The sequence below is a fragment of the Diorhabda sublineata genome, chromosome X (genome assembly GCF_026230105.1).
Source record: "Diorhabda sublineata isolate icDioSubl1.1 chromosome X, icDioSubl1.1, whole genome shotgun sequence".
NCBI lineage: Eukaryota > Metazoa > Arthropoda > Insecta > Coleoptera > Chrysomelidae > Diorhabda > Diorhabda sublineata.
The window spans coordinates 27,346,501-27,367,510 of NC_079485.1; the positions used below are offsets into that span (position 1 = coordinate 27,346,501).

At 31.7% G+C, this 21,010-nt stretch overlaps 1 protein-coding gene across 2 annotated transcripts in view; it reads left to right on the top strand.

Moving 5' to 3' along the window:
- Positions 1-21,010, top strand: part of LOC130451632 (inositol 1,4,5-trisphosphate receptor) — a 36,815-nt gene that overhangs the window by 2,114 nt on the left and 13,691 nt on the right. The window contains exons 3-16 of one of the 2 annotated variants that reach the window (XM_056790774.1): positions 2,729-2,915; positions 4,149-4,235; positions 7,985-8,456; positions 8,569-9,109; positions 9,374-9,539; positions 9,661-10,556; positions 11,186-11,336; positions 11,395-11,542; positions 11,748-11,774; positions 13,844-14,025; positions 14,237-15,133; positions 15,188-15,388; positions 16,983-17,492; positions 17,728-17,832. In XM_056790774.1, the coding sequence (XP_056646752.1) occupies positions 2,729-2,915; positions 4,149-4,235; positions 7,985-8,456; positions 8,569-9,109; positions 9,374-9,539; positions 9,661-10,556; positions 11,186-11,336; positions 11,395-11,542; positions 11,748-11,774; positions 13,844-14,025; positions 14,237-15,133; positions 15,188-15,388; positions 16,983-17,492; positions 17,728-17,832 (4,570 nt within the window). The remainder of the gene's footprint in view (positions 1-2,728; positions 2,916-4,148; positions 4,236-7,984; positions 8,457-8,568; positions 9,110-9,373; positions 9,540-9,660; positions 10,557-11,185; positions 11,337-11,394; positions 11,543-11,747; positions 11,775-13,843; positions 14,026-14,236; positions 15,134-15,187; positions 15,389-16,982; positions 17,493-17,727; positions 17,833-21,010) is intronic. The other variant, XM_056790775.1, reaches the window with a different exon arrangement.

Sequence of the window (21,010 nt, forward strand, 5' to 3'; positions counted from 1 at the left end):
CTGTAATCATCATTATTGTATTGTATAAATTTATACACTTAGAATAATGTTTCAAATGATAAAAAATGCGTCTATACAGCACCGCACCAAACAAAAATAAACTACACTGTTTCGTATATGTTATTTGGAAACCTAGCGATCCGCACAATTTTGGGGAATCCCCGAAGTGAAAGAAAAGGCGCTAAACTGAAACAGTGTTAAGTGGAGCCTATACTGTATTCTGATTCTGAAAAGTAGATAAGTGTGATGACCTGATATTCTTTCATGGAACAAAAAATCGTGTTATGATAATAATCTAGTCATTAGCAAATCTATTGATCAAATATATGTTGCCTTTTTTTCTATTCTAATAGAGTAATATCAGTATTTCAAAACCTTAAAGCAAAATTGTTCCTCATTGCTATATATTGAGATTGTTGGAAATTTATTTTAAAATGTTTTGGGATATTCCATTCATGAATACATCTAATATATAGCAGGTATATAAAAAATCATTTTCCTTGTTCAACATAATTAAACTATTCAGGTTCATTCCATTTCAGAAGTGTTTTAATGTGTTATTACCTTTATGTTATTAAGTAGTTTTATAATGAATTACTTTGAATAATTAACTGATTAAACGTACGTTAGTTTGACAACAATTTATTCACAAACACGACAATTGTGGCAAGCTTTAAATGATATTCCAGGCTAGATCTACAGGAAATTTATCTTTAATTTGAGAATAAAGTTGCATATAGTTTTTATACCATAAAACACTTAATTATACATGTAAGATATTGCTTATATTCTTGCACAAATATAGTTTTTATTTTCACAACAAAGCAATTAATGCAATGATAATAAATCACTCCCCATTGCTTCCCATCTTTATGGAATAATTGGTTTTGAGAACATAACTATTTATTGTATAATTGGAGTATTTCTGTAGATATTTAAAAAATGCAGTTGAACTAAAAATTCCAATATAATTTGTGAACGAATATAAATTTTAAGTTTGATAAAGAACCAAGTTAAAGGATAATGGCTAGGATTTATTAAAAACTAAAATAGTTCAGATTGTAACAAATGATAAGTTCACACGATAAGACCTCGTTTATTTAATTAACATACTTCAATAGGTTCACTATCAGTGTTGGCAGTATGTTTTTCAGCTAATAAATAATGATATCAGTTTTGGTTTCCTTACATCCGGTAAATTTAAAAACTCCATTGGAGTTAATCCACCAAATGTGTGTCATTAAGAAACGCTTTCATAAAGTGTATATACAAAATATTAACTACCAATAATAGGGCACAATACGAAAATATAAATGTATTAAATTTTGTATTTGAAAATATTTCATGGGGTAAAACATGATATATAGTCTTTTGGTGGCATGAATAAATAACATAAATAATGCAGAAAATCTGCAAGTGTATATGTAAAGATACATTTATAATATCATATAGTTATGAAATAAAGATAATAAACAATATTACAAATATTTACTTTAGAAGTATTTCTAGGCAAACTAATGGAAACATGAAAAATTATTGAAATATTTGTGCCTCTATAAAAAAGGATGATATTATAAGGTATATTAATATTTCAAACAGATACAAAATAGAACTAAGAACTAGGTATTTAGTTAGTTTCTTCCATTATCCTAACTTTTAAATCAGCGATATTGTCTGGTCTATTAAAATATACTTTAAATATTGAATAAGCCCTTAAGAAGTAATCGAGAGGAGTCAAATCAGGGAATCTAGCCGGCCATTCGACCTTCCACGTCTTCCAATCCACCTATTGGAGAAAACCTCGTTTAAATAATTTCTCACTGTACGTGCACTAAGAAGTTAATCAAAAAATCTAGATAAACCACATCCTTAACTAACATTAATATATCCAGTGAGGATTTTCTCTGCTCCAATATCTACAGTTCTGTTTGTTAATCGTTCCGTTTAAATAAAACGTCGCTTCATCAGAAAAAACTATATTGCTTATGAACTGAAAATCCGCGTTCATTCTGTCCATCTTCAATTTACAGAATTCTTGCCTTTTATTAGGAACATCTTCATTTAACTTCTGAAGCAACTGAAATTTGTAAGGGTGGTATTTTTCTTTATGAAAAACTTTCGAACTAGAAGATTGTTGGCGAACAGTTCTCGAGTTGTCTTATGCAGATTTTCCTCAAACTCTAAAAGTACGTCTAACTTTTTTCATCAGTAAATTGAAACTTTTTTTCAATTTTGTTAACTGTAGACTGCGAAACGTGTTGGCCAGGGTATTTAATATCAAAAATTTCACAAACCTCCTTAGAGTTCTACTTTTACTACCACAACCAATCCTAGTTATAATGTCTATTCTTTGACTATCGGACAAATGAGCCATAATTAGATTTAATTCGCCCACAAATATTATACTGACGTCTTTTAGTGACTTTAAATACCTAAATGATAGCAGCCTACTAGATTCATATCAATTGTTTATTTGGCTTTTTGACTAATATTTTAGTATCTTCAAAGATTTTTCCTTATGTATATATACGTCAACTCTGAACATTAGGTATTCTTGAATTATTAAATAATCAAAATAAAAAATTTTTTTCTGCGTAAAATTAAAAATGTGATCGAATATAAGGCGTTCATTTTGAAAAGTCTTATGTTTGATTCATTTAACTACTTCTGGGGAATCCTATGTATTCACTGAGAACCAAGAATGCTGAGACAAAAATATGTATTTTAGGTTAGTAGATGATAGGTGTGTGGTATGCCCTGAATCAGGAAATTTAACATATCCACCAAAGAAGTTCAGGGATTGTTTGTTCAAAATATGTCCCATGAACAGGTACTCAGCCCAGAAGCAATTCTGGAAAGCAGCCAAACAGAGTATGAGCTCTAATACAGACACAAGTCTTTTGAAAAGGTTACATGTGAGTAAATGACAAATACAAACATAGAGCTTGGTTTATGAAGCCCAAATTAAAACTAAATTTTCTTGGTTGTGATTTTTTGGTTTATGCAGTGGTTTTAAGGATAATTATAAATTACTGGTAAACCAAAACAAATTCCCTCTATGGCTCCTCTTTGTCATACAAATATGGAAAGTTCCTGACACTGTCTATCAGTGATCCATCGTCTAAAGAACATTGCTGACTTTTAGACATTGCTTTTTTCTATTTTTTTATATCAATTTTAAAAATAAAACATCAAGGCGGAAATCACTGCACTAATGCTAATAATATTTTCACAACCAAAGAACAAGGATGATGTAAACATAACAATACCACCAATACTGACTGACCTGAAATATTCTGTGCTCATAACCTCACAAAATTAAGGAATTAAACTAAGAAGTTAAAAGTAGGCGAACTATTTACTGTTAATTTTCTGTATGAACTACAAGTATCATTTCAGTGTCTTCAAACTAGTAATTTGATGTTAATTCTTAATTTTGGCTGCATAAACCAAACTTAAATATCATTCATGTATGTAATTTTGTTTAGACTCTGTAAAAATATAATTTGAGAGCAAAAGTAAGATGCAAGTAAAATTGATAAATACTAAAAAAATTATTGATTCATTCTGAATTAAGTATAATTGCTGACACACTTTCTGTATCATTGTGTTGTACAGAATAAGAACAGCGACATACAGATTTTTTTAAATTTCTTCGGCAGCTGGTTTTTGCCAATTGGAAATAATTGTTCACATTTTAATACAGTTATGGACAATTCACTATTTTTATCATGTCAAACTTCAAAAATAATACAATTATTCTAGTAACTAATGTGGGTTACTTAAATAGCGAACAAATACACCTGAAGAAAATGGGTATTGCCTGTTGAATTTTAAATACCTTATTGGAAATAAAAGGTGTGTATTATACGAGGATAACTTTGAATCATGTATTCATAATTACATTGTGAGCTGCCACGGGGCCGTTGATCACATAGGCCTTTAGATAGATCCGTCGTGCCCTACTTGAAGTTACCAAAAGCCGATGTCCTTTAAGAAACCGATCAGGGGCTTTGGCTTGAACCCTTTGATGTTATTAGGCAAACTGTGAGACTTACCCAAGTGTGAGTGCTGGGCAGTCAGAGATTATTTTGTCTGCAGTTTCATCCTCCCCCATACACCAACTGTGATAAAAATATTTGTTGTAGCATGCTGCTGAAATTGAAAAAAAGCAAAATGAATCTGAAAACAAAAAATTATTGGGTACAAAAGTTCAGTATGGAAATGTGGTTCAGGTAAGATTTTTCCACTATAATTTATATAAATGTATGCCAAAAACTATAATCTCCTTTAAGATTTTTGAGCTGACCAGGTTTTTGAAGTACGAACCTGGATATACCGACGTATCAAGTACCGCGTTTTTTGTTAAACAAATTCTAAATATATTCCATATATTAAAAGGAATTATTTGCTACTCTCAGAATTATAATTAGAAAAGGCAATTGCGAGCTGCATATTCTTTGGAGTAAGACAAGGAGACGGGTTGTCCCTCCTTCTGTTCAACCTTGCTCTAGAAAAAGCTTTGAAATCAACTGAATCTATTTCAAGAGGAGCAAATATTGGAGAGAAAATAAATATCTTAGCTTATGCTGATGGTGCAGCTTTAACAGCGAACAGTAAGAGTGAAAAAGAAGAAGCACGAAAAGTAGGATTGGAGGTAAATGAAGGTAAGAATGAATATATAAAAGTGGGAAGAGTTGAAGAGCCCAATCATTCAACGCTGGACGTTCTGGGATACAACTTTAAAATTAATGCAGCCAGTAGATATTTTTGGAGCCTATCGAAATTACTTAAAAGTAAACTGCTGTCAAAAAATACGAAAATAAGAATATACATGTCATAAAACAGCCAGTTTTATTGTATGGAGCTGATGTGCGAACACTCACAAAAAACACCCAGAAGAAGTTTTCGAAAGAGATGTATGGAGAATACTAAACAGAGGACTCAGGGACCGGTACAGACGACCAGATATTGTGGCTGTGATAAGAAGTAGAAGAATTAGACTATGTAGGAAGAAGGGATGAAGAGACAATAATAAGAAGAGTGTGGAGAGGTCAACCAGAAGGGATGCGTCCATTGAGAAGACCAAGAGCAAGATGGAATGATCAAGTGGGTGAAGATGTGAGGAGACTTGGTGGAGAAGTAGCTGAGAATAGAAAATTATGAAGGCAACTTCTTGGCGAGGCCAAAAATCAACTTGGATTTGAATGGCCACAGTATTAGTAGTATATTTTTTGGAATGGAATTATTAGTATGGCAGCTAGGAGGGGTCCCTAGCCGTTTTATACTCCTCTCAGTTTTAGAGCGTTTTCCTTTGCTTTTTGTTGCTTAGAATCGATTTTTTTATTTGTTATAAACAATTCAATTGTTTATAAAGCTATAATTCTCATACAAAGGAAAATATGAAAAAAGTTTCAAATAAAAAAGTTCTACAAAAAGCTTCCAAACGAGATGTGTTAGACCTTTTAAATATCATCTGTCAAAAAGTTACAGAAGTTTGAATATACAAATTTTCATGAAAAAAATAACTTTAATTTGTTTCCAAGTATTTTGAGGGTATATAAATTTTAAAAAACGAGATACACCTTATAGTAGCTTAAAGTTTTTTACAGTAACTCAATTGTAGTTAATTTTTTACGGTCTCGAAAATATATTGGTATTAAAATATATCTATAATTCCATTGTTTTGTTATATATAGTATATATAAACAAAGTACAGTGCTTTTTATCATGAAAATTTGTACATTCAAACTTTTTGACAGATAATATTTAAAAGGTCTACCACATCTCATTTTGAAGCTTAAACTTTAAAGTTGAGAATGAGCTGCTTTAAATCTTTCTACATCACTTAGGAGCCAAGTAATGACTGAGAAAAAATGTCGATTTTGCAAAAATTTAGCATTATATTGACTCTTTGAATATTGATTTTTTCCAAAAACTTTTTTGTAGATCTTTTTAAAACAAATATCTTTTATTCTAAACTTTATTTCATATCTCTCTTTTTTTTAAAAGTTATAACTTTATACAAAATTAAACAAATTACTCGACCAGATTTGGGCTTTGCAACTCGAAAAAAACGACTCTACTCATAAAAAACATAGGAAAACGCTCTAAAACTAAGGGGAGTATCTTATGATAAATTACAGTTTTCCTAGTTCCAACTTCATCAAAACTAATTATTTTGATGTCAGCTGACTATTTGTACTTATCTATTGAAACTATAAGGATGATAATAAATTTGTTATGGTGTATATCTCGCGTAATAAAAAGTAAAGAATCACTTATATTTTTTCGTACTTACATATTTTAATCCAAACATAATTGTGTGTTTTATATATTGCTTCGTATTACTGGCAACTTTTAGAAAACTATAAATTAATGTAGGGGAAAATGATATTAAATTATTTAATCAATACATTCAAGTTTCTCTGAACTGAAGATTATATATATCACATTACATAATAGCTTGTAGTTTTTGGAAATAGGAAAGCACATTTTGATCATTTATACATCTAAGTTCCTTTGACTAATGCTATAAATTGAATTACATGTTATATAGATTGTGGTGTACAAATTACAATCATTGATTGCGTAGGAACTAATCATAGTATCATTTAGGATATATTTAAACTACCAAAAACATTTATAACAAACCCTAGTAAATATATTTTATTATGAATCTGTTTGCAATACCGTTAGAATTTTCTAAAACAAATTTTGAGATTCTCAGACCATGTGTGTCTATTTTTTTTGTTTAGTTGCCAATTTTGAGTAACACGTTTTCTTTGTAGCAATATTTTCGTTGAGAATATTCACAATAAAAAAATAGTGCATCTCAGTAACGTATTTATAGTAACTTTTGAATTCCAATATCAAAATTTCTGATAAATATTAGCAATTAATTTATATTTAGCGGTCGATCACTTGATTAATTTATTCTAAATATATTTTATAAATAACTTGTATCAGATATGTTGTTATCGCCGACCTACGAGTTTTGCTAATCTGTAAAGTTTTTGTTTTCCTTTCCATAATCTCAAAATTTTGTAGATAATATCAAAATGCGACAAAGCTATTGTTTTTACTAACTTCGTTCACGGTAGATAATTTGGGCACATTCCGAATGTATTCTGAATATCTTTTGAAAGTGTCAAATGCACATGCTTTGTTCAGAATTAGTTCTAAACATACATTCTTCCACAAACGATCTATGGACATCTTGAATTGTAATTTGAATTCAAATCTAGCTAGGAGAATAAAATGTATATAATTAACTAGCCGAAGGTTTATTTTCAATATTTGTTAGTATAAAGTCAAGTACCACGTTTTTGAAGTATAATTACGTAAACAGTTAGAGGTTATGTATCACCAAAAAGGATGAATGCACATGCGCCAGATTAAAAATGCTTACCCATGTCCGAGGATACATTGGACGTATTCAGAACAAGTTCAGAACTAGAAACACAGGATTCTAAATCCTGAACTGTTTTATTAGCACCGCGAACGCACAATTTCAAACTGCGCAAGAATTTGGTGACAGAACATGTTCAGGATATCTACCGCGAACAAAGCTAATAATTCTTTTTTCATTGTTCAAATTCCTATGCTTTAAAATTAGGTTTTGTATGTATGAAAAAGTTATTTTGAAAAAATTTGACATTAATCACTACACACCCCTAAAATTCAACCTTAGGGGCTTCATAAAGAAGTGTGTGATTTCTAATACTTCTTTGATGGAAATGTTCTTTGTTTACCATCAATCCATATATACATGTCTAGAATCAAACAGGTTGAAGCAAATGGTTCTACCAGTATATTCTCAAGAAATAAAATATGTTCATTTATTTCTTTTAAAGATAACAGTTAATTGGTTTAAATTACAATGTATTTATTTGATTTTATATCTAATTTGATGTTCCTAAAAAATCGCAAGTATGTATGTGATTTGTTTTCCAGTGGTATCACTAAATTTAATAATTTTTAGTTACTTCACCTCAAGTCAAATAAGTACTTAACAGTCAATAAGCGACTGCCTGCATTACTAGAGAAAAATGCAATGAGAGTGTACTTAGATAGCAATGGAAATGAAGGATCTTGGTTTTATATTTTGCCATTTTATAAACTCCGAGCCACAGGTGATAATATTGTTCTTGGTGATAAAGTAATTTTAAATCCCTTAAGTCCTGGTCAACAACTTCATGTTTCGAACCATAAATTACCAGACAATCCTAGTTGTAAAGAAGTTAATATTGTTAATGGAAATACATCTTGGAAAGTTACACTTTTCTTGGAACATAAAGAAAATTTGGAAGATATCTTGAAAGGAGGAGATGTAGTGAGATTGTTTCATGCAGAACAGGAGAAATTTCTCACTATGGATGAATATAAGAAACAGTATAATGTATTTTTGAGAACCACCGGCCGTACTAGTGCTACAGCAGCTACTAGTAGTAAAGGTTAGTTCAAATGTTTTAAGATTAGAAACTCATAAAAATTCGAGGTAGACTTGGAAAAGAAAAAGTGATTGAATCAAATTTAAACTCTTTCTTATAAATCTTATCATTTTAGCTTTATGGGAAGTTGAAGTAGTTCGACATGATCCATGCCGAGGTGGAGCTGGTAATTGGGACTCTTTATTCAGGTTTAAACATTTAGCAACAGGACAGTACTTAGCTGTAGATGTAGATAACGACCATGTAGAATCCGAAGAAGACAAAAATAAAAGCGAATCTGAACGCAATGACAATCGTCGATATCATCTTGTACCACTGGGCTGCGTTTATGACATAGCCACTTTATTCGAATTAGATCCTACAAGTTTAACAAGAGCAGATTCTTTGGTACCACAATCAAGCTATGTGAGGTTACATCATATGATAACAAATAGTTGGGTACATTCAACTTCTGAATCAATAGATAAGGATGAAGAAAAACCAGTTATGTCAAAAGTTGGATGTGCTGTAACGAAGGAAGATAAGGAAGCATTTGCTCTTGTTGCTGTTTCTCCAGTCGAAGTTAGAGATTTAGATTTTGCTAATGATGCTTGTAAGCTACTGACATCTTTATCAGTTACATTAGAACAAGGAACTATATCTCAGAATGAAAGAAGGTAAATCTCTACATTACTTAAATTTTAAAATCAGATTTTACACAGAATAAAACTGTGAATCATAATTGTGGATTAATATAATCGATCTATGTTTACTCAGCTATTTCAATGCTAGTACAAATTATAGAGTCAGCTTTATAACTTATCATTCTCATCATAATTGGCTGCTGCAATTAATTGTATAAATAGTTATTAAAATCAGTAAGATTATGTGAGAATTTGGACTAAAATTCAATTCTTCATTATTGAATTATTCTGTTACAGATCTTTAACAACACTTCTCCATGATATTGTGTACTTCATTGCTGAACTAGAAAACGAACAGAATAAAGCAGAAGCCTTAGAATTAATAGTAACAAATCCAAATCGGGACCGCCAAAAACTTTTAAGAGAGCAATCTATTCTAAAACAACTGTTTAAAATATTACAGGTACATATTGAGTTATTTTATAAAATTTTTAATATATGTACTATATTTATTATAATGACATAACCATACAGTATGGATTAGAGATTAATGCAGTTGATACACTCATATTTTCTTATTTAAGGATCCATTTGTGGATAAAGGTGGTGAAGGACCTTTTCTGAAAATAGAAGAGTTGAATGATCCTAAACATGCCCCTTACAAACACATATTTAGACTTTGTTACAGAATTTTAAGGTTAAGTCAGCAAGATTACAGAAAAAATCAAGAATATATAGCAAAACATTTTGGATTTATGCAAAAGCAAATAGGATACGATATTTTGGCGGAAGATACAATAACTGCTCTACTTCACAATAACAGGAAGTTATTAGAAAAGCATATAACTCCAGCGGAAATAGAAACTTTTGTAGGATTAGTTAGGAAGAATATGAAAAATTGGGAATCTCGATTTTTAGATTACTTGTCAGATCTGTGTATTTCTAATAAAAAAGCAATACCAGTAACACAAGAACTTATTTGTAAAAGTGTTCTTAGCCAAAAAAATTCCGATATATTGATTGAAACTGAAATGATAAACACTCAAGTTGAAGTACAAGAAGTCAATGAAGATGGTTCAATAGATCGAGAAGATGAATCTGTTATTACAGATGTGGACGAAATACAATTATCGTTTGGCACTCCAAAGAAAACTGTTTTCCTCACAGATCTCTGTAGAAATGCTCGTCTAGGAAATAAAGAAGATCAAGCAATTTTAGATTATTACCGTCACCAATTAGATCTATTTTCGAATATGTGCTTAAATCGTCAATACTTGGCTCTGAATAATTTGTCTCCTAGACTCTCAATCGAATTAATATTGAAATGTATGTCAGATGAAAACGTTAGTTTCGATCTCAGGGCGTCGTTTTGCAGACTTATGCAGAATTTGCATGTCGATAGAGACCCGCAGGAACTTGTTACTTCTGTAAAGTATGCAAGACTTTGGTCAGAAATTCCATCTCAGATGTCGATCTCAGAGTAAGTTTTTGTTTATTAACACTTTATTCCAAATTTCCACAATTACACTTAAAATCAACTTAAGGGGGTATTCTGGTCGAGAAATTTAAAATAATCGATCAAACGTTAACCGCGTTTTTCTAGAAACTACTTTTTTTGAAGTGGTTGACATGATATCTCAAGTTCTACGCGACTGATTCGTTTGAAATTTGGTAGAATTCTTTTTTATATATCTCTCTATCGCGTCTGCCTTGAAATTTAAAAATTTTGATCATGGAATATTTTTAAAGAAATCGAAAAGGTCAAAAAAAATCTTTACAGATTAAGAATTTTTCAATTTTTTTTGTTCCAGATCACTAAAAGGGCTGGAATCATGTCAACCAGTGTGTACCGTTTTTTTTGTAGCGCTCACACCGGCCTGTAATTTATTCAAATTCTGTTTTTTTGCAACTTTTTTATATTCATGTGAATAAATATCATATAAAAAATAAATAGTTAAAATGTTTGTCATTTTTTTTACGTTAGTTTCAAAAAAGCCTAAAAAATAAGCTTCTAGACCAGAATATCCCCTTAAAGAGATGATTTGTATTTTAAACTAATCTTTGACCTTTTTTTTGATCTTACAAATACTAAAATTAGACTATTTTCAGCTACGATTCCAATAAAACTCCGAATGCTAATAAAGAAGCCGTCCGAGAAAATTTTTCTTCTACTATTTCTTTTGTTGGAGAGTATCTCTGTAATGTAGTAGCTAAAAAATGGTCTTTTGCTGATCAGGAGCAAAATAAGTTAACGTCGGAGGTAAAATATTTAGTAATTTTTGTGTTTGGTGTGAGAATTTAATTGATTGAAATTTCAGGTCGTGAAATTAGCTAAAGAACTAATTTATTTTGGCTTTTATAGTTTCTCAGATTTGCTTAAATTAACAAAAACACTACTCAATATTTTGGACTGTGTATCTGAGAGTGATTTTTTGGATGGACGTGTACCCACTGTAGATATTGATTGTAAGTACTTTTTTAGTCCTTCTCATACATTTTCATTGATATCTATTATAGTTTATGTTAATCAGTTGGCTAGGTTAATGTTTTTGGTGAACGACATAATGAAATAGTCGACAGATAACAAGTATAGTATTTTTTATTTAACCAATTTAAATATAGCCAATTTAACTCCTCCAGCCCTTATTGAATGCCACTTTCTTTTATACAGCAGGAGAGCCAACGCTAGGGAGTAGAGGTATTCTGTGTAGTTTGCAATTAATGTGTTTTTATGATTATTCTTTCTAATATATTTGCATTTCTGTAAATATTTTCTGGAGTGTGTTTATGAAGTATATTAGTAAGTTTGTAGCTGATTTACTGAAAAATATATACAAGTAGATTAGATTTGCGAATGTAGCATGATGTTTACTTGCTTCTCAATTCAATTTTCTAACCTGAATCTGAATAAATGTAGCACTTTTATTGCACTGGCCGATTATATGCACTTATTGGGGTGTAACTAAGATTGTCCATATCTAAAGTTGGATTTCGTTGGAGCTACTACAGTCACCGACAAAGAAGGAACAAAAAAATAGTTGGACTCTGCATCTTTTTCTAAAAAATATAAACTCCTGAGCATAATTAACGCACTATTCATATTTTTCTCGATATTCTTTATTTATTGATAACTTACTATTCAACAAGTAGGCCATGGACCTTGTTTGACAGTGACAGTTGATATTTAAGTTAACTATAGTAACACATAATCTTGTTTTCAGAGTAATTCGTATTAAACTTCGTTTTAAACTAAAACTGTGTCAACATTTTCTTAAAAAGTGCTGATTAAAGCAAAGTTTCTGTTGATTATAATTGTTTTTATTACATACATGTTTGGAAATTATTTGGAAGTATACCAAGTAAAAAAATTAAGCGCCAAAGAAATTTGTCAATGTAGGAGGCAGTGCGAGCATCGAATCTCCTGAATGAAATATATTCAATGCGATTTGTTGCTGGTTTATTAGTAAGACATCATTCCAGCATCAATCGCATAGTGAGGCGACATAATGAAACGGGTTCGTACCATCAAAGATCAGGACAAGGGCGAAAACGTTGTACTTATCAAATCGATGATCGTTTTTTAAGACAACGTGCCCTCAGAAACAGGAAAGTCACCAGCAATATGCTAAAAAATGAATGATCAGATGTTCGAAATATCGTCTCGAACGATTAGAAGACGTTTACATGATGCAGGAAGGCCAGATTACCAGAGAACACAAAGTTCAGAATTAAGTTTTGCAAGACTACATCATAATTGGACCATCAATGATTGGAAACGGGTTCTGTTTATCGATGAAACTAAAGTTAGCCTTAAAGCTTCAGATGGACGTGAGCGTGTCTGGCGAAGGCAAGGAGAAAGTTTTTCTAGCTGTAATATCTCTCCTAAAGTGCCTTTTGGAGGTGGCTCTTAAATGTTTTGAGAAGGAATTTGCTTTGATGCTTATAAAGAATTGGTCCCTATAGTACAAGATCTATGAATGCCCAATAGTACTTACTACAACATTATTGTCGAACATGTAATGCCTTTTGCTGCGTTTGTTGGGCATAATTTTTTATTCATGCAGGAAAACGTTATTGGCTACTTACATGATATCAATATCCCTGTATTAGAGTGGCCACCCAACAGTCCGGATATGAATCCTATATGACATCTATGGGACTATCTCAAAAAGAGGATTTGAATGAGAGAATATACCGCAAGCTTTTGTTGAACATTAACCTCTATGCGTTTATTGTCTTTTACTGATTTTTATCTTTTTTTTAATTTGGAGGTATGTTAGGTTATATTCGACTAATTTGTAGGTATTCAGTGTAACTTTTATTTTGTGTTTATATTGTAAATATTTAAATTAATTAAAAAGGTGCGATAATTTTGTCCAGGAGTTTATATTACAACAGGATATTTTTGTAGAAAATCTTAACGGGAGAAACCAATAATCGAACATACATTTTTTTACAATCCCACAGCTATGCGCCAACATTGGTCAGCTAAGAAGTAGCACTTCTATAGGAGGGTGTAAAATTCGCCAATGTTAAGAAATATTTCAAATAGTGAAATATTTAAAACCAGCTAAATATGAAGTATTGAAACTAGAAAATTATAGATGTATGTTTTAGTCCCTCAAATCAAAAATTCTTATATAATCACACACCAATGTTTGTTTCTATAGCCTTCACACTTTCTAAATTTATTGTATTCACACTTATAAAACACATTTAATCTAAAAATAATACTAATATTTATATAATAATATCATTATTAAACAGCCGAGGGAGGTGTTTTGAGAACCATAGGAGATATGGGAGCTGTTATGACATCGTTAACACTAGGATCAGGAGGTAGAGGCGGTTTATCACCTACTTCTGTGTCACATGGTAAAGCTACTCAGTACATGAAAGAATATCCGTTGGTCATGGATACCAAACTTAAAATCATAGAGATTTTACAGGTTTGTTCATATTTATTTTTCTATCTAAAATTACTAACCATAATTATTTTCATATGAAATCTTATTAGATTGCACAGAAAAAATTATAGTTCTTCTTATGTTTAATTGGATATTTTAGAGAATCAATGTCCAATTTTTTGTAAATATTAAATTGACTTTTGTTATATCTTTTTTCTTATGAATTAAATTTATTTTGATGTTATATTTCCAGTTCATTCTAGATGTAAGGCTGGATTACCGCATTAGTTGCCTTCTTAGTATTTTTAAACAAGAATTCGACGAGAACGAAAAAAATACAAGTAGCGGAGGTGGGGATGTTAATTTGGGACAGAAGAATATTGATCTAGAACGAATAGCCAGTCAAGCTGAGGGAATATTTGGGAGTAGTGAAGAGTGTGCGGTCCTAGATCTAGATGGACACGGGGGAAGAACGTTTTTAAGAGTTCTGCTACATTTAACTATGCATGATTATCCTCCTTTGGTATCAGGCGCTTTACAGTTAATGTTTAGACATTTTAGCCAGCGACAAGAAGTTTTGCAAGCATTTAGACAAGTTCAACTATTAGTTTCTGATAGTGATGTAGAATCATATAAACAAATAAAAGCTGATTTAGATGTTTTAAGACAGTCTGTAGAAAAATCCGAACTTTGGGTGTATAAAGCAAGATCATTAGAAGATCATGCCCCTACTAAGAAGAATAAAAATGATGAAGAAGAAACTACATCTAGTAGCAAGACCACTACAATGGGCGTACTAGAGAAAAAAGGCTCTGCTATAAATCTAGACGTTGGACCTCCATTACATCCTGACCAAGCTGAAGAGTATAAAAAAATACAACAAATATTAATAAGAATGAATAAATTGTGCACTCAGGGTTCACCAGGGGGAGTTATTAAACCGCAAAAACACGAACAACGATTATTAAGAAATGTCGGAGTCCATACAGTTGTTCTAGATCTTCTTCAGGTTCCTTATGACGAAAAAGAAGATATTAGAATGAATGAACTTATGAGGCTCGCTCATGAGTTTCTACAAAACTTCTGTTTGGGAAATAAACAGAATCAAGTGTTACTGTATAAACAATTAGATCTCTTTCTTAATCCAGGGGTAAGAATATACTAAATATGCTATTTTGTAATTATTATATTACCAATTCTTCAGATTCGAGAAGCTCAGACAGTATGTGCAATATTTCAAGATAATTCAAAACTATGCAATGAAGAGAATGAAAAAGTTATACAACATTTTGTATATTGTATTGCAACACATGGAAGACACGTGCAATATTTAAAGTTTTTACAGACTATAGTAAAAGCAGAAAATAAGTTTATTCGCAAGTGCCAAGATATGGTTATGCAAGCGGTAAGAACTTTATTGGATTCAAAATAACTAAATTTCTATTAGTAACTTACAAATTTAATATTTTTAACAATATTTGTTGTTGTTTTAAATGGTGTTAAGTATAATATTTATTATAATTGAATTTTAATACAGACAATATAATGATGTGGGCATTATATAATTCAGTAATTTAATTTTTGTTTTCCAAAATTTTATTCTTTTATAGCTGAAGCAATCATTCATGAATGAATGTTTGAAATTTTCTAGATAGAAGTACTTTTTCATAAAAGAAATTATAAATATAAATAAGTTTATTTTAAAACCCTTAGCTATCACACTTTTGGCTCCAACCATAGCTTCTGTACAGGGACGTTTGTGACCCCAGCCACAAAATCGTATATTCTGAGTAAACTAAGGTATTTTTTATCTTAAAAAAAGTATTTCTGTACATTAACTTCTCCTTTTCATGACAATATATGTGTCATATAAAAATTTTTCAATTTAATATGTTAAAAAATATATAAAATATTCGAAAAATCACTAGTTATACTTGAAAATTCATAACTTTCAATTTTTCGAATTGGAAGCTTGAATTTCAGTTACATTTTGACGCTGAAAAAAGGTATTTATTGTGAATATCTATTACATTCCAGCACACGTTTTGCAGAACATCAAACGGTGTTCGTCACAGATTGGACTTTCAATAACTTAATAGGGTCTTTCTTTATGGACGTCTAGGCTCAGAATTCCAGCAATGCCGATTTTCAAGTGACCGACTCGTAGCGTTTGAGTAGATACGGCTTGATGCAGGTACGGTGCAGTGAAATCTGTTCAAGGCCCGCTATCGCAGAATGCTTCTCGTTGAGGTGACGGTTTTACGTTTACACGCCAACAGAACCCGAGTATTTACCATAGCTTGGTCCAGTATACCGTAAAAGATCCGCATTAGCCACCGATTCGTCCTTCGCCGTATTCAAAAGACAAAATTGGTCAAAACTATAAGCGCTTCCTTTTGTTTCGTTGTAGTGATGAATTATGTTATCCGTTATCCAATGTATCCGAAGCCTCGGAGTAATCAGAGCTATGCTCAGAAACTTCATCGAGCAGCTCTTGCTGAATTATTCGACTCCGAAGATTGTAGGCCATCTTACTTGATACAAAATACTATTAGTTCATGAAGAAAAAAATTCACACTTTCAAAATATAGTGTACTCACCTTTTTTGATTATTTGAACCCCAAAACAAAAATTCGAAAAAAAATCAAATAGAATTGTAGCTGTCAATTTGGGGTTGCTGATGACCCCACTCCAATTCACTCGAGTGTCACAGATAGAATGACGCACTTGACCTATCGGTAGGTATACTAGGCGGAAGAGCAACTGTTTATCACTAGATGGCACTACGGACCCGGTTTCCGAACATTAAGAGGGGGCAATTTAAAAAGTATGGCACGAACGACCCCAGTACGGCAGCTAAGGGTTAAAATACAGATTTTATTTTATGAAAATTATTCCACTGAATATTTTGAAATGAACCTAATAAAATACTTCCAATATTTAAAAAAACTCCTGTAATTTTATTTAGTTTCGATTTACATTATATTTTATTTTTACAGTTGATTAATGCTGGTGAAGATGTGCTAGTTTTTTATAATGATAAAGCTTCGTTCAATCAGTTTATAGAAATGATGAGATCTGAACGTCATTGTATGGATGAAGGAAGTCCCTTGAAATATCATGTAGAGTTAGTAAAACTACTTTCCTGCTGTACAATGGGAAAAAACGTCTATACTGAAATTAAGTGTCATAGTTTATTACCTTTAGATGATATAGTTGCAATGGTTATTCATCCAGATTGTATACCAGAAGTGAAAGAAGCATACGTAGGTTTTTTGAATCATTGTTACATAGATACAGAAGTGGAAATGAAAGAGATTTATAATTCAAGTCATATGTGGACGCTATTTGAAAAATCTTTTCTTGTTGATATGGCTGACATAGCAACAGCGCCAAACGACAGAAAACACTCAGACAAAGCACTCGAAAACTACGTTACGAATTGTGTTATGAATATAATTACTACTTTCTTTAATAGTCCTTTTTCTGATCAAAGTACTACGGTTCAGGTATGTAAAACGTTTGTTCACCATCAATAGAAAATTTCCAATCCTAAACAGTCCTTTATTAACACTGCATGAGCTTATAAATTAGTTATTGCTTCATTTAATTCTCACTATAGTTGGGTACAGATTGATAGTAATGTTCTAATTTTTGTTTTTTAACCTAAAAATACCATTTTTTAAACTTATAAATACGGATTACCTGCTTTTATGGTATTTTTTTGGGTATCTTTCTTATTAGAAACATCTGCATGAAGCAAGGGTATTTTGGAGCGACTCTACAGTGGATGATTATGATCCTTTCTCGGGTAATGTTCAACTCAAACAATCTCCATTGTCTACTAACGTAAGTAAATCATCTGGTCTAAGAACATGATACTAAACAAATGTCTAAGCTTATACTAACCTAAAATTTTATGCACTGAAATTGTTATAGTAGAATCCAACAAATAAAAATTACTAAATTCTTAACTATGTAGCCGAAAAACGTTTTCAAACAAATGGATTATATTTGATAGTTTCTGTGACACTTTATTGAATGTTATTAGACATAATATATATAGACTACTACTTTGAAGTAGTAAGAAATCCGTTCTGAATTCTGTAATTTGTTGTCTAACTGTTTTCTTAATATAGTCATATCATATCATAATTAATTTGTAAATTATTTTCCTAAAATGATGCACGTTAGTTATTTTATATTTTGTGTATATGTATATAGATTTATGTTTACACATGGACATAAGAAATTGCATCTTATTTACCCTTTTCGAATTTATGCACATATCATTCAAGTTCGTATTATTTCAAACCATTGTTTTTTTTTATTGAAATTAGTAATTTTAATAATTCGTAGGATTGACTATAATTGTGATCAGTGATAAAAAAGTTAACAATGATTTATTTTTTCATTAGTTTTTTGTTGTTTTTTTAATGTACAGCAAACATAAGGAAAACACTGTCGGAAAATTAAATTTGCATTTTTAATTAGAACTTGTAATCAGATAGTTGTTAAGTTTCCTCCAATTTTCATTATAATTTCTCTTAGGTATATATACCCATGTCACGTATTTAAAATTTTTCAAAATTATTTCTAGCACTTATAATGGCAATGATAAGATTTTTTATGAAAAAACCACTGTCTGCAGGTGTAATGGGGTTATTATTTCACACCATGCAGTGTAATCATTTTCCAATATTTTAACTTCATTAAATGGAACTGTAAAAATCCACTTTTGTGAGTTATTATTTCAATAGAAATGACTATCTAACTTATTTCATTGGAACTGTAATCAAAGACAATAAATACTAAATGTCATAGGGATCGAGTTGTGTGACTGAAACTTTTAAATAAAACTAAAGTACTTTTCTTCTTCTTTAACCGGCGCTACGGTTCTTTGAGAACCAAGGCCAATCATTTCTGTCCTGAGTATGGTGCCTCCAACGTTAAACCCCTAGCTGGATTAGGTCCGCCTCAATGTCCTCCAACCAATGAAGGCGTGGTCTTCCTCTCCAGGAACTCCTTACATGGCTCTACGCGAGGATCGATCAGAAGGCTTGTCCCACCCACCTCGGATAGACGCCACCAAATCTGGCTTGCCATACGTCTCTCTCAGCTCAGCATTCCACCACGCATCGTTCTCACAAACAGGGCCAAAAATCTTTCGTAGGATCTTACGATCCCAGCAGTTCAAAATATGCTCATTTGTCCTCGTTGTAGTACATGTCTCGTATGCGACTACGAGACGGATTATTGTCTTGTAAATTGAGATCTATGACCTCTAAACTTGAGCGTTCTTTGGATTACCCAAAAGCATCTGTTCCCCGCAGCAGCTCTTGCCTTGCAACAACGTCATTATATTTGAATTGGTGGCACACAGGGAAGCGATGTTCTCTGACTTAGAACGTGGTTTGGGAGATCGATATTCTCCTTGGGATCTTCTTGCTTCAGCTGCTCGCTCGAATTCCTCAACCGCTCCCGAAAGAGTCGAAGTGGTTCGTGCCATGATGTCAACATCATTCGCATAGGCGAAGTGCTATGTGAGCCTATTGCAATTAGCTCCTCCGGGATTCGTTCGAATGCTCCTTGCGGTACCTTCCAGTGAGAAATGGAACATTGTTGTCGCTAGTGGGTTTTCCTGGCGCAAGCCTGTGTTCGCAGTGAAAACTGTGCTTAAAGACCCCGATACTTTCTCTCTGTCAGAGGCGTTCCGCATTATCATTCTAACTATACGCACCAGCTTCTTTGAGACGCCAAACCCCACCAGGTCTTCATACAGCTAATATCTGAGGATAATGTCGTACGCCTGGCGGAAGTTAATAAAGGGGTGTTGATCGACATTGTAATCGTAGGTTTCCTCTAGGGTCTGACGGAGCGTAAATACGTCATCAGGAGAAGAACGGAAACGGCGGAAACAGCATTTATACTCACCTAATAAAATACTTTTATTTTCTTAGACAGAACCATAGGAAATAATATAAAATAGAGAATCATAAACACTGCTCCTTTTAATTAAGTCGAGTCGATTTTAGAAGAATTGCAATAATAATTTCTTATTAAAAATACAAAAAATGTGTTTTTCATGTTTCTTACATACTGCATTGACTACATAAACCAACCAGGTACTTCTTAATTAAATATCTTTAATTGTGTAACTTTTTCTTAAACTACTTTTGTAATAGAGTATGTAATAGAGAAATTAGTATTCATTAATTCGTTTATGAGCTGAGTCAAAATTTCAATAATTATCTAAAAATCTTCACGGTGTTCCTTGTTTCTTTTTTTTTAGTTGATCCCGCTTCACATTTTAAACCGATATTTAAGTGAGATAATTATTAGTGAAATTACTAATTATATTACAAATAATAAGTGTACCTGGTTGACTTTGTCAAAATTAAAATATTAAAACCTAATTAAACCAAAAACTAAATCTTTATTCAAAAAACAGTGAAAATAAAAATATTTCATCAAAATCTCAGTGGATTTCAATATTTTCTTAGTGACTGCCAAAATACAAATGTCCTTGCTCCTATTTTTTACGTAATAGTAATAAATAATAGACCCCTAAAGTTGATATATCGAAGATTGAAATAAACTGTAAAGAATTTTGTGTTTTGGCTGCTACTATAGCATCTTGTAAAGGTATACGTTTTAATCTCTGGTATTTTAGTGCAACTTGATCGTATCTAAAACCTATAGTGGGTATCATTTTAATGTTTGGTCCATTGTTGGAATTGTCAATGGGTTAATGAAAATTCGGTGTCAATTTGTTTGGATTAATATTGTTGAGTGATTTGTCTGCATGCTACTCTGACTAATTTCACAAATTGCTAGTTTAGTGTTTTCAATCTCATAGATGTATTATTTTTGTAATTGCATAATACATATTTTCATTGCACACCATATTCTTCATGAGTCGTGAGGATAGCATTTTTTGTTCCTGTGACGCGAGTGCCATCTGTCGGTCATATACGATGGGCATCGGCCATATTGTTGTTTTCGTAAACGAACAACCAGGGTATCA